This window comes from Eretmochelys imbricata, chromosome 5 (genome assembly GCF_965152235.1).
Source record: "Eretmochelys imbricata isolate rEreImb1 chromosome 5, rEreImb1.hap1, whole genome shotgun sequence".
Classification (NCBI taxonomy): Eukaryota; Metazoa; Chordata; order Testudines; family Cheloniidae; genus Eretmochelys; species Eretmochelys imbricata.
The window spans coordinates 27,809,141-27,824,473 of NC_135576.1; the positions used below are offsets into that span (position 1 = coordinate 27,809,141).

At 39.6% G+C, this 15,333-nt stretch overlaps 1 protein-coding gene across 2 annotated transcripts in view; it reads right to left on the reverse strand.

Annotated features, from left to right (window-relative positions):
• FYB1 (FYN binding protein 1) overlaps positions 1 to 15,333 on the reverse strand; it is a 113,526-nt gene that overhangs the window by 2,422 nt on the left and 95,771 nt on the right. For both annotated transcript variants that reach the window (XM_077816783.1, XM_077816782.1), the window contains one exon: positions 10,212 to 10,374. In XM_077816783.1, coding sequence (XP_077672909.1) covers positions 10,212 to 10,374 — 163 coding nt within the window. The remainder of the gene's footprint in view (positions 1 to 10,211; positions 10,375 to 15,333) is intronic.

Sequence of the window (15,333 nt, forward strand, 5' to 3'; positions counted from 1 at the left end):
CAGAGATCAGGGATCCATTGTGCTAGACACCGTACGTGCACACAAGCAGTAATTTTTCATGTCATTGTAATGAATTTCCATTGCTCAGACACCTAGTGCTATGGGGAACAGAGGGGAATTCAAGATGTACAGGATCAGATTTTATTTTTTATTTTAATTTCTTGGTTACTTAGCAGATATGTGAAACAATGTTAGATTGCACAAGTTTTAACAGAATTTACAAAATGTGTCGTGTAGCCAAATAACATCTTCTCTTACCAGATGTTTCAAAAAGACTGAATACCTGCCGCTCTGGCTGCAAAACTACCCATTAATCCACAAAAGGTGACTCAGACTCATCAGGAGGTACACTTAGAGTCAGAGTGTGACCCCCGTACTCCCACTCACAAGAGTAGCCTCATTAAAGTAATTTAATGGTGTTTAATAGGAGCTTACCTAATAATTAAGCAATATCTGTTCAGAACAGTGTAAAACTACATGATTAAATGAGACACCTTTTCTTGATTGGTCCAATAACCTGAATGTAGTCTCAGTATTCATTAATTTTTATAGAGCTGTCAAGCAATTAAATTAATCGTGATTAATCCCGCAGTTAACCAATAATAGAATACCATTTATTTAAATATTTTTGGATATCTTCTACATTTTCAAATATATTGATTTCAATTACAACACAGAATACAAAGTGTACAGTGCTCACTTTATATTTATTTTTGATTACAAATATTTGCACTGTAAAAAACAAAAGAAATAGTATTTTTCAATTCTCCTAATACAAGTACTGTAGTGCAATCTCTTTATCATGAAAGTTGAACTTGTAAATGTAGAATAATGTACAAAAAATAACTGCATTCAAAAATAAAACATTGTAAACCTTAGAGCCTACATGTCCACTCAGTCCTATTTCTTGTTCAGCCAATCGCTCAGACAAAAAAGTTTGTTTACATTTGCAGGAGATAATGCTGCCTGCTTCTTGTTTACAATGTCTCCTGAAAGTGAGGACACCTTTGTAGCTGGTGTCGCAAGATATTTAAATGCCAGATGTTCTAAAGATTCCTATGTCCCTTCATGCTTCATCCGTCATTCCAGAGGACGTGTCCATGCTGATGATGGATTCTGCTCAATAATGATCCAAAGCAGTGTGGACTAACTCATGTTCGTTTTCATCATCTGAGTCAGATGCCACCAGCAGAAAGTTGATTTTCTTTTTCAATGATTCAAGTTCTGTAGCTTCTGCATCGGAGTGTTGTTCTTTTAATACTTGTGAAAGCATACTCCATAACTTGTCCCTCTCAGATTTTGGCAGGCACTTCAGATTCTTAAACCTTGGTTGAGTGCTATCTTTAGATATTTCACATCAGTACCTTTTTTGTGTTTTGTCAAATCTACAGTGAAAGTGTTCTTAAAACGAACAACACATGATGGGTTATCATCCGAGACTGCTATAACATGAAATATATGGCAGAGCTGGAGACATACAATTCTCCTCCAATGAGTTCAGTCACAAATTTAATTAATGTATTATTTTGTTAACAAGTGTCATCAGCACGGAAGCATGTCCTCTGGAATGGTGGCCGAAGCATGAAGGGGCATACAAATGTTTAGCATATCTGGCACGTAAATACCTTGTAATGCCAGCTACAAAAGTGCCATGCGAATGCCTGTTTTCACTTTCAGGTGACATTGTAAAATAAGAAGCGGGCAGCATTATCTCCCATAAATGTAAACAAACTTGTTTGTCTTAGTGATTGGCTGAACAAGAAGTAGGACTGTGTGGACTTGCAGGCTTTAAAGTTTTACATTGTTTTGTTTTTGAGTGCAGTTATCTAACAAAAAAAATCTACATTGGTAAGTTGCACTTTCATGATAAAGAAATTTCACTACAGTACTTGTGTGTGGTGAATTGAAAAACACTATTTCTTTTGTTTACCATTTTACACTGCAAAAATTTGTAATAAAAAAATTGTTATTGAAATCAATATATTTGAAAATGCAGAAAAACATCCAAAATATTTAATACATTTCAATTGGTATTCTATTGTTTAACAGTGCAATTAAAACTATGATTAATTGCAATTAATTTTTTTCGACATCCCTAATCAACAATGCTAATTTTTTATTTTCAAAGTATTGTTAAGACAAATTGGTTTTTATCTATACGTACAGAGAGATGGACACACTCATATTGTGGTGAATGATAACAGAAATTACTGGGACTGCCATACCGGACCAGAAAATAAAAATGGCACTTTTAAAAATGTATTTGTTAGGCCTAAGTAACAGAAATGTAGCTTGTTCCTGGGACAGAAATATTCTTGGAGTTGTGTGGAAAAGTTAATTTATTGGGTGACTATAATTGAACTTTGTTAATAGACAAGATTAATAAAAAAACTCAAAATATAAGAATATAAAAGAAACTGAGAAGAGCTCCTCATCAATGAATAAAAATAACATTTTCTTCTATTATTGCTGGATCAGGAGAGAACTACACACAGGATATTTTAATCACTTTGAAAAAAATGTCTTGTTGACTTTGGAAAAAGATACCTGATATTCTAATTCTTATATAATGGCAATCCCTATAGTATCTGACAGCTATTGGACGATCAGTTATGAAGGAGAAATTTCCAAGATTCCCAATCCATTACAGTCGTTGGGGAGAGTCAGTATATAATTATTTTGTCTAATTTGGTTTAGATTACCCTTAAACTACAGTATCTGATGACTCAAATCCAATTACAAGAGATGTCACCTTGAGTGCATACAAGACACAAGCAGGCAAACTCATTTCAAAACTTGTGCAGATGGCAGACTATATGGATCCCTAAAGTACACAGAATTTTAGTGTAAAGTTTTAGAACTCTTATAATAACATAAAATCTAGCAGAAGTGTCACTGTGCCTTTAAATTAATACCAAACATAAGTCTTCTTTGCATATACTACTGTTGATCTACAAATAGGTAGTTCTTGTTATAGATTTTCTCTTCTGCAGCAACTCACAAACAATGGTATCAAAGAGTTGCTAGTGTTACTGGAGAAACTCTCTTTCCTCCATTTTGTATGACTAATCTCTATTCTGAATAAGCAGGAGTCACTCCACTTTAAAATGGAAGCTGCAGATCATGAGCATGCATGGTATAAAAATCAGCTAAGTAGGTCAAATTTGGACCATGCCCAGTTAATGCAGAATAAAATGAGGTATGGTCACAAAGTAAATGTCCTAGAATATGAGCAGTGGGGTCAGATGAGGTAATCATGGTTCTGAAACAGAAACAACATGAGTGAGCATGTGCAGAATGAGATACAGTAATGTATGGCGATAAGCATGTACAGCCTGAAGATGAGGTAATGTGTGTTAGTAAGTATGCTCAATAGGGGTTAAGAATAGCATTACAAAAAAACCTCTGATAAAACAGCATAAAAGGCAGGAAGTTAAGACACTTGACAGAGAACAAGATTGGAGAGCAGGCAAAGAGGTCAGTCGGGAGCCAGTGAGAAGAGCTGCTGGAAAGGAGCAAGAAGAAAGATCCAAGGGCTTACCGAGCAAACAGAAATGTTGTTGAGGAGATCGAAGAGTTCCAGAGAGAGAGGGTTTAGAATCCTGAGAAGAACGCTGCTAAGAAAAGCTACTTCAGCAGCAAGTAGCAGCAACATTAGTAACAACGTGGTGGAATCACCAGACAGTAAGCTTGTTAATTTTAACTATAGTTTAGCATAAGTATAGTATACTTAATATGAGTGAATGTGTGAATGAATGGTTGTTAATTATAATTTTCTTATGTAAAACTCAAAATACAAGATAAGAATGGTCAGTGATCTATTGCAGACTGATCACCTGTAATAGAGTGCATCACGTAGAATCATTTAAACTGTATGCTATTGTGGTTTAAATGCTCTTTAATTTGCAATAAGGGATTTGTATCTTATTTACGATTTTAGATTACATTGTACTTAAATTAATAAAAAGATACTTTGTTTTGGAAAATATGCAACTTGTGTCATTCACTTTAGCGGAAGGTTACATCCGTGTCCCTCAAGTGTTTCCTTAGCTACCCTGGAGACGCATACCCCAGGAAGAGCAGATTAAGGGGGCAATAGGCAGGTTATTCTAGGGGCGCCCAAAAGCCTAATTTTTGGGGTAACACTAGCAATAGAGATTGATACCACCATTTGGGAGTTGCTGACAGAAGAGAGAACCCATAAGAAGATCTAACTGTGTGTAGATCAACAATAGTACATGTAGAGAAGGCAAAAGTTTGGTACTAATTTAAAGGTACCTTTTTAGGGAGACTGCATCTTGGGAACCCATTGCTCAAATGAACCCAAATTTGAACCACTAACCCCACCTTGCACCTCCATGAGTGCAATCCAAGTAAGCAAGTGGATTTTAGAGCACTTAGAATAGTCATTCTTTAAATATTAAGTGAGTCTTCATCTTAACTATAGCAGAGCTGTCATTTTGCTATAGTGAAGAAATTTTGTCAATGCAAAATCAAATCATAGAGAACCATATACACCTAAAGATATTGTTGAACTAGGAATAGAGACACTCAATGGAAAAATCTTTTAAAAGTAATTAGCCAATTAGATTATGAAATAACAGAATTAGTATTTTTGGAGAAGCTCTAAATTGTGATGAGGTGGCCATGAGAGTAAAGAAACATTCAGCAATATTGTATCCATAGTCTGAAACCTCTCAATCAGGGATGTCAACTACCCACTGTCTGGTAAGGATCCGGCCCCCTGATGTATTTGTCTGGCCAACAAGTCATATTCAGATTCTGCAGAATTACAGCTTCTATTAAAGAAGGAAGTTTGAAGTTTTCATTGTTGTAAAGAAAACCTTCCAAATGTGAACTAAGTGTAGCTGACAGGGTGATGTCTGTCTGAGTCTGCAGACAACCTGAGAGAATAGCTCTGAGTGGTGCATACTCCTCAAGCTGTATTCTACCCTTGATTTTTGTGCAAACCACCCATTGACATCAGTGGGAGCCCTGCAGTGGAATGAAGGAAACATGTAGTCTTAAATGTATACCTTCATTAAAATGGAATTCAGCACGTTCTGCTGAACAAGTTTGGCACTGCTATGTTAGATACTCCCCCACCCCTTTATTTTTCAATTACAACTCAAATAGCAAATATTACAAAGGCAACAATTGAAGACCTGATCTTACTGCTCTCCTGGGGCCTTTGAAACCAGAGTTCTTGTAATTCATTTCATGTTAGCATGCTTCCCTCTTAAATTAGGGAAAAATCACCAATTACCATAATTCCCAAGGGGAAATGAGCTTCTCTCTGGCATACACCTCTCTGCTTTCCTGTCTCATGTTACTGTAACGTAAATTTTCCAATTAGCAGACTTAGTAGAACAAATTATTGATTTTTCTGTGTCACAGCCACAATACATAAATCATGTAAAATTGTTTAGAGAGAATTTATATCTAGGGTCAGAGTTGAAAATTCCTTTAAAGATAATCTACATTAATTTAATATAATAAAGTAATTATTTGGATGCTATTCAGATTTCTGAGATCTGCTTTAGCCTCAATTTCTTACTGTTAATAGTTAAATTAACACAATCACATTTAAAAATAATCTTCTTTAATTAAATAATTATGTCCAAAGTTAACAGCTACAGGTTAGTGACACTGTTCTAAACTAATTACCAAATGACAGCTTCTCAGTAAAGAAGTTAGCAACCAAATTATCAGTTCTTTTCTTTTTTTTTAATATGGGTTCCAAAAGCTTCTGAACTAAAGTCAGAACAGGAATGCTTTGAAAAAGGCACATGAAATCTTGTTGTCATTAATATGACTCATTTTCCTACACCTTTAATACTTGATTAAAGATATATTAGGGAAAATATTTATGCTCTTGCCTGTATTAATCCTGCCTGTATTAATATAATGAGAGTCATGAAGAGTGTCTATTTAAATAACCTCTACCATAACTTGTTCATTCAAATATTTGACTACAGCTGTCTTGCTAATGGGCTGAAGGACCCAATCTTGCACATTTTTACTCACACAACTGACTAAATGACACTGACTCCAATTACATGAAGTTCTATCTATTTAGAATTTTACCATTTCTCTTTCCTCAGCTTTCATTACTAGGGATGTCACTGGCATAAAAACAGGAGTTCTTTTTAAAGACTTTGTCTGCTTTTGACTCTAGCTGAGTAGAGACTAAGGGCTTGTCTACACTACAAAATTAAGCTGACTTAAGTCAATGTACAGCCACCCCAGTAATTAAAGCAGTCGTTTATAACCACACTGGCTCCTTCTGTTGGTAGTGCATGTCCTAACCAGGAGCACTTCCAACTACTGAAGTGAGGTATTGTGGGACACCGGCACCTTCAGTCCTCACCTAGGGCCTGACTGACAGCTCGGGCTGTCAGCGCTGGGGCTGGGTGGAGGGCTCTAGCTGTCAGACCCACTTGGGCTGACAGCCAACAACTGAGGTAAGTAATGCAGTGTCTACACGGACACTGTGTCTCCCTAACTACATTGACATAAGCAGTACGCCTCTCATGGAGGTGGATTTATTATGTTGGTGTAGCGGGCCACTAACTTCAGCAGGAGCAGCATTGTAGTGTAGACCCTGACATAATTGGGTCAATGTAAGCTGCCTTACGTTGACCAACTCTGTAGTGTAGACCAAGTCTAACATTTTGCAGGACTGGCCCGACAACCTGCTGATATCTCGTGGAGAACTCTGAGAAATATTCCATTTAAAAATCATTCTGTCTGTCTCATTTCTGCTTTTTATTCTTTCTTTCTTTATTAGGCACATTCACAAGAGAGCAGGATTGCTGTTTCTCAAATAGTTCATGGGCTCCAGCAACTTTTCCCCTTCTTGAAGTCACAGGATTGTGCTACTATTGCAGGAGACTGGACTCATGAGGCAGGAGCTAGGATTTCTTGCAGCTCTCTGGTCTCTGAGTTTGTTTGACACTGCTCCAGCCTATATTGCATTTCTTTCTCTGTGGGAAAATATGGCCCAAAAGCTATGTATCAGAACGTGCTGGGTTTTAAAACTCCTTTGTTCCCTTTTGTGTATTTTACGTGGTATGTGAATGTAGGTGCCTGTGAGTAAAACTCTGCTTTCGTTTATCTGATAAAAATGGAGGGCCTGATTCTTATTTACTCCAAGGGCTCTTTACAACACTGTGACAGTGTAAAGGGGCCTTAATGTGGACATAAATTACATTTACAAACACTTTAAGGTCCCTTTAGGCTGCCATTTAGTCTACTGAAGTGAATGGAAAGTCTGCCATGGACTTTGAATCTGGCCCAGAGAGCAGTGTTGATGAAAATTTGATCCACAGCGTACTTCTAATAACTCCAATGTGTGTATTCTACATTTATACCAAATAACTGAGAGAAGAATCTGTCCCTATAATCGTCATTCCTTGTGCATCAAGATGAGAATATGTGTTGATCTATGTAGGTATGTATGTAGGTAGTATATAAGTAAGTATGTAGGTATGTTAGTATTTGAGCAAGTTAAAAATTAAATGGGGGAAATCGGTGTGCAAAGAGAAAAAGTGACAAGAAAAGTCCTTAACTGCTGAGTTTTGCTACCATGGATTTCACAGATGTTTTACGGTAGTATGTTTGTTATAATTTTTATTTTTGTTGGGAGAAATACCAGCTGTATTGCTTTAGAATTCTTGTCAGTATTGGCTATATTTAAGGCTAAGATTTTGTCATGGATATTTCTAGTAAAAATCACGGATATGTCACTGGCAATGAAGAAAAATTCATGGAAGCCCATGATCTGTCCGTGACTTTTACTAAAAATATCTAAAATGGGGAGTTAGGTGCAGGTCCCCACATTGCCTGGGGAAGCTGTGCAGCTGTGGGGGCCCCGCTCTGAACTCTGGGTGTTCCCACTGCCTGTGAGGGCTCAGAGCTCCAGGGTCCCCCATCGCCTGCGGCAGCTCAGTGGTCTGGAGTCCCCTGCCGCCCAGAGAGGCTGTGAGCTCCAGGGTCCCCCTGCCACCTGCCGAGGCCAGGATCTCCGGGGTCCCCCCGTTGCCCACAGTGGCCGGGAGCTCTGGGATACCCCCACTGTCCGTGGCAACGCGGAGCTCCAGTCAGGAGCTGCAGCCCTGCCATCCGCAGCAGCCTGGAGCTCAGGGGTGCCCCACTGCCCATGGCAGCCAGGAGCTGTGGGGTCCCCCTGCCTCCTGTGGTAGTTGGGAGCTGTGGCGTTCCCTCCTGAGCAGCTCCTGACCACTGAGGTAAATTCACAGAAGACCTCTGTGAAAAAATCATAGCCTTAACTATATTCAAATTTGATTTCATAAAATCTTTTTGACCCTATAGGTATGCATGTATCATAATGCCCTTAGCTGGGGTGAATTCACTAACAAAGAAATTATAAAAATCACGTTGAATTTTCAAATGTCTAGAAAATTAGCAGAGTCTTAAAATCTGCATTTGAGATTCACAAATGAACCCCATCTAGCATAATCATATAATATTAGAAGAAGTGATTGGATCATAGTATGTGCTACTATGCAGCCGATGAAGTTAGCTGTAGCTCACAAAAGCTTATGGTCAAATAAATTGGTTAGTCTCTAAGGTGCCAGAAGTACTCCTTTTCTTTTTGCGAATACAGACTAACATAGCTGTTGCTCTGAAACTTTACAACCTCTGCAATTCCACTGACGTCAATAGAATTAACACAGAATTTGGACTGCTTTACCCATTGCCTTAAAGCATAATTATTCTTTAAAAGGCATGAAGCTATTCTCACTAAAGTCAATGACAGAAGTGCAATAGACTTCAATGCGGTAGGTTCTGGCCTTTCATCCACTTATTAATGTGGAAGTCGACAGGGATTTGTTCAGGGGTTTTCAGTGAAGGTGTTCTTGTTTGTTTTCACTCCTTTGTGCACAGCAGAGTAGCAGCTTCTGTCATTTTTCAAATGATCAAAGGACTTTGAAGAAATCCATAGGGAAAACTAACACCACAAACTATTTTCTGTTTTGTTGTTGATGATATATTTAGAAAAATGCTACAATGAAAGTCACCCATTGGGGAAGGGCCCAGGCCAGGGGCCTGTCCACACGTTGGAAAACCCACATGCAGCCATGCTGGGGAGCCCTCCTCACCCTCCAGGTGCCCTGGGGAGAAGACTCTGCTCCCAATTAGAACAGATCACAACATGGGGAACAGAGTGGACATGCCAAAAGGAAGGTCCATGCTTATGTAGATCCAGTGACCAATAATCCCCACATAGGAGATATGAAAGGGTAAAAGTCACTGTTTTAGCCCATGGCATGGGCTGGGAGAATGGAAGAGGAGGGCAGCTGGAAGAGCAGTGTTGTATCCCCGCAGCCTATTCATCCATCTTTTTATATACAACATGGATTTCTACCGATTTGGGAATTTTATAAAGTAGGGTAATTAAATATCTCTGGAGGATTCAAAACCATCAGTACATGGGCCAAATTTACATAAGGGACATACCAGCTTCTGCTAGACAGACAGAAGAAGCCAAGACATTTTTCCAGGATGTCTGGCTGCAGCTGCTTTATGAACCCCTAATAACAGGCAGCACTGGCCAGGGAGGACATGTGATTAAGATCTGCTAAGTGGAGAACTCCCTGGTGGTGCTCCCATAGAGCCTCCTGCAAGGATTAAACCTCCCTCCCTCACAATAGAAATCTAGCATGAGGGCAAGTGGGACCACCATCACTAGTCCTCCTATGGGTGAATTGTAGGAGAGCTGACACTGGAGGTGCAGGGAGGGTGAATTTGGCCCCTATTGCTTCATTAAATTCTATCTGAAATTTTAGTTGTACTCTATATGACGAATAGAGTGATCTGAGCAGCAGACAAAACCTGTTAATCTTGGGAAATGCAAACTAATATTTAATTAAATAATAATACTGCCTTTCTCTCACCCTGATCTGTCTTGTCTATTTAGCTGGTAAGCTTTTTAGGACAAGCACAGTCTCTTATCATGCATTTGTGTAGGCACTACTGTAAGTAATAACAAAATAATAACAACAAATAATCTATATGCTGTCAGACATAAAGCAACCAGAAAAAGCGATCATCAGTCAATGCTTGATCATAACAAGGTTGTGGTTCTTCTAGTTTCATGAGTGATGTTGTGCAGTAAATTATTATTCTCTACTTGCCAGTTTGTTCCACAATATGTGTCATGTTGTACCATGTGTTATATAACTTACATTTCCCTTCTTCGTTCCTACACAGGACCTTGGCATCATCTATGATTTGTATAACTTCAACTGACTCCCCTGGTTTCACTGGTAAGTCTTTTGCGCCCCATTTTTTAGATGGCAGATCTGCGATAATCATAGTGGAATAAAGAACTCTAATTTCACCTTCAAACTGCAAAAACAAAATAAAGAGATGCAAGATGCAAACATTACACGAGGTTTATAGTCTCTTATACATTGTGTTACAGTTTCTTAACACTTATGGTCTGGTTTTCAGAAACTTTGGCAAGTAATTGTGTGCGCTATTATGGTATCTATACTTTTGACTGCACATCTCTTACGCCTCTTTATTCCATGCAGAACATAGGGCCTTCCATCTTTGCCGATCTCCTGCTGCTGAAGTCTTAGCTTCTTCCCATATTATTTTGATGGCTTTCAGTTCTGCTTCTGTTGTGTGTTTCCATGTTATTCTTGGTCTCCCTCATTGCTTGTTGCCCTGGGTCTATTCCAGTCCTATGTCTATCTTACGTTATTCAGGTCTTTCCTCCACGTATGTCCGAGCTATCTCCATTTTTGTTCCATAATTTCCTGTCCTATCGGTTTCTGTTTTGTCCCCCAGAGTTCTTCATTTGTGTTTTTTTACTGGCCATCTGATATTGAGGATTTGTCTAAGGTAGCTGTTTATGAAAACTTAGAGTTTAGATAGGAAGGTCTTAATAAGTCTCCAAGTTTCAGTGCAATATAGTAATATTGAGTTGACAATAGTGTTAAATATTTGAAATTTAATCTGGAGGGCAAAATTTATGTTTCTCCAGATCAACTTTAGCACTACAAAGGCATGTCTGTCTTTTGATATTCTGGCTTTAATGTCTGTTCTACCTGTGACATTTACAATCCTGCCAAAATATGTGAAATATTGGATCTTTTTTACGTCAGTCCCAGAAAAGGTTATTGGTGTTTCTTGTTGTGGGTTAATTCTCATGGTTTTAGTTTTCTTGGTGCTGATTTTTAATCCTACTAATCTGGATTATTTGATTTTGGCTTGCACATCTCTATGGGTATGGGATAGCAAATTGATGTCATCTGCAATGCCATTTGCTATGCAAGTACCCAATTTCCTGGTACAAATAGAGAATGCAACTGCGTTTCAAAGTGTTTGAAAGTCAGCCCTTGGTGTGAATGAACGGGATGCTGTATATTTTATTCTAGTAATAAACTTATCATACATTATACACATGATGTATTATAGACAGAACTACCAAAAGCGAAAATTGGCCATGTCAGTCAAAAAATCACAAATGACAAACTCTTATTGACATGAGACATACATAATAAAATCACTTATTTCCCTTTAGGCTAGTCCTTTCACACAATTATTCAGCTGCATTTGAATAATTTTACTGATTTCTAAATTTTTGTAGAGGAATTTTGGTGTTAGCGAAGGTCGCGGAACTGGCACAGGCAGAGAGTGAAACCATCTTTCCATCAAACAAACAGGGTACAGCACAGGCAGCGGCAACGCAGACTTCCCTTCAGTGTTTCCCAATATGCTCCCGCTCTGAGCTGGATGAATCACTTTAAGGGTATGTCTACACTACGAAATTAGGTCGAATTTATAGAAGTCGTTTTTTTAGAAATCGGTTTTATATATTCGAGTGTGTGTGTCCCCACAGAAAATGCTCTAAGTGCATTAATTCGGTGGAGTGCTTCCACAGTACCGAGGCTAGAGTCGACTTCCGGAGTGTTGCACTGTGGGTAGCTATCCCACAGTTCCCGCAGTCTCCGCTGCCCATTGGAATTCTGAGTTGAGAACCGAATGCCTGATGGGGCTAAAACATTGTCACGGGTGGTTCTGGGTACATATCGTCAGGCCCCTGTTCCCTCCCTCCCTCCATGAAAGCAAGGGCAGACAATCATTTCGCGCCTTTTTTCCTGAGTTACCTGTGCAGATGCCATACCACGGAAGCATGGAGCCCGCTCAGCTCACTGTCACCGTATGTCTCCTGGGTACTGGCAGACGCGGTACTGCATTGCTACACAGCAGCAGCAACCCATTGCCTTGTGGCAGCAGACGGTGCAATAGGACTGGTAGCTGTCATTGTCATGTCCGACGTGCTCCTGGTCGCCTGTATGAGGTCGATCAGGAGCGCCTGGGCAGACATGGGCACAGGGACTAAATTTGGAGTGACCTGATCAAGTCATTCTCTTTAGTCCTGCAGTCAGTCCTATTGAACCATCTTATGGTGAGCAGGCAGGTGATACGGATTGCTAGCAGTCCTATTGCATCATCTTCTGCCGGGCAGGCAAGAGATGAGGATGGCTAGCAGTCCTATTGTACCATCTTCTGCCGAGCAGCCATGAGATGTAGATGGCATGCAGTCCTTCTGCACCATCTGCTGCCAGCCAAAGATGTAAAAGATAGATGGAGTGTATCAAAACAAGAAATAGACCAGATTTGTTTTGTACTCATTTGCAACCCCCCCCCCGCCCCCCGTCTAGGAGACTCATTCCTCTAGGTCACACTGCAGTCACTCACAGAGAAGGTGCAGCAAGGTAAATCTAGCCGTGTATCAATCAGAGGCCAGACTAACCTCCTTGTTCCAATAAGAACAATAACTTAGGTGCACCATTTCTTATTGGAACCCTCCGTGAAGTCCTGCCTGAAATACTCCTTGATGTAAAGCCACCCCCTTTGTTGATTTTAGCTTCCTGTAAGCCCACCCTGTAAGCTGTGTCGTCAGTCGCCCCTCCCTGCGTCAGAGCAACGGCAAACAATCGTGCATCTGAGTTGAGAGTGCTGTCCAGAGCAATCACAATGGAGCACTCTGGGATAGCTCCCAGAGGCCAATACCGTCGAATTGTGTACACAGTACCCCAAATTCGACCTGGCAAGGCCGATTTAAGCGCTAATCCACTTGTCAGGGGTGGAGTAAGGAAATCGATTTTAAGAGCCCTTTAAGTCAAAATAAGGGCTTCATCGTGTGGACAGGTGCAGGTTTACATCGATTTAATGCTGCTAAATTCGACCTAAAGTCCTAGTGTAGACCAGGGCTAAAAGCCAGAGCACAGATCGTTCAGTCCTTGGCCACTGTGTTGAGACTGTCAACCAAAGCGCCACTTTTATTCAGTTTGTATCCATGTCCCAAGTGTGTGAAACACTGGATCTACTGAGACAGCGGAAACAAAGCATTTTCAAACTGTCCCAAGGGAGGCAAACATTATTCTATGGTTTATAGCTAATGTAATGCTGCTTTTTTTTTTAAAGGCTCCAGAGGCAATCCTGGCAATTACAGGTCAGTAAGTCTCACTTCAGTACCAGGCAAACTGATTGAAACTATAGTAAAGAACAGAATTATCAGACGCATAGATGAACACAATATGTTGGGGAAGAGTCAACACGGATTTTGTAAAGGGAAATCATGCCTCATCAATCTGTAGAATTCTTTGATGGATCAACAAACATGTGGACAAGGGTGATCCAGTGGATACAGTGCACTTGGACTTTCAGAAAGTCTTTGACAAGGTCCCTCACCAAAGACTGTTAAGCAAAGTAAGCAGACATGGGATAAGAGGGAAGGTCCTCTCATGGATCAGTAACTGGTTAAAAGACAGGAAACAAAAAGAGTCGGAATAAATGGTCAATTTTCACAGTGGAGAGAGGTAAATAGTGGGGTCCCCACTGGGACCAGTGCTGTTCATCATATTCATAAATGATCTGGAAAAAGGGGTAAATTCAGGTTTCAAAGTTTGCAGATGACAGAAAATTACTCAAGATTGTTAAGTCTAAAGCTGACTGTGAAGAGTTACAAATGGATCTCACAAACTGGGAGACAGGGCAAGAAATTGGCAGAGGAAATTCTTTATTGATAAATGCATAGTAATGCACACTGGAAATCATAATCCCAACTATACCATACAAAACGATAGGGTCTAAATTAGCTGTTATCAGACAAGAAAGAGATCTTGGAGTCATTGTAGATTGTTCTCTGAAAACATTTGCTCCAGGTGCAGAGGCAGTCAAAAAAGCTAACAGAGTGTTAGGAACCATTAGGAAAGGGATAGATAATAAGACAGAAAATGTCATAATGTCACTATATAAACCCATGGTACGCCCACATCTTCAATACTGCATGTAGTCCTGGTTGCCATATCTCAAAAAAAGATATATTAGAACTGGAAAAGGTACAGAAAGGGCAACAAAAATGTTTCTGGGTATGGAACAGCTTCCCTATGAGGAGAGATGAAAAAAGACTGGGACTGTTCAATTTATAAAAGAGACGACTAAGGGAGGAGATGAGAGACATGTATAAAATCATGACTGGTGTGCAGGAAGTGAATAAGGAGGTGTTATTTACTCCTTCACATTAGACAAGAACCAGGGGTCACCCAATGGAATTAATAGGCAGCAAGTTTAAAACGAACATAAGGAAGTACTTCTTCACATAATGCACAGTCAGCCCATGGAATTCATTGCCAGGGGATATTGTGAAGGTCAAAAGTAAGACTGGGTTCAAAAAAGAATTAGATAAATTCGTGGAGGATAGGCCCATCAATGGCTATTAGCCAAGATGGTCAGTGAGGCAACTCTATGCTTTGGGTGTCCCTAAAGCTCTGATTGCCAGAAGCTGGAACTGGGCAACAGGGGATGGAGCATTCGATAACTGCCCTGTTCTATTCATTCCCTCTGAAGCATCTAGCACTGGTTGCTGTCGGAAGACAGCTTTCAGGGCTAGATGGACGGTTGGTCTGACCCAATATAGCCATTCTTGTGCTTTTATTGTGTAAGAGGAACGATCTTTATTACTTTGCAGCTTATCAGCATCATATAGTTTTTGAGATTGATTAAATGCCTAAATCCTATTTCAGTTATTAATGGCAGCAGCTGTTTAATGTTTTGTGTACCACAAAGCAAAAAAAATCCTTTAATTAAAATGATACAATAAATGATGAGTCTGTGTGAATTGTACTATTATTACTAATTTGTGCCTACTGTGGTAGTGTCAGACATAAGGCCAAAACAACAAGGAGTCTGGGGGCACCTTAAAGACTAACAGATTTATTTGGACATAAACTTTCGTGGGTAAAAAACTCACTTCTTCAGATGTATCATTTTGTGGATACTGACTAATGT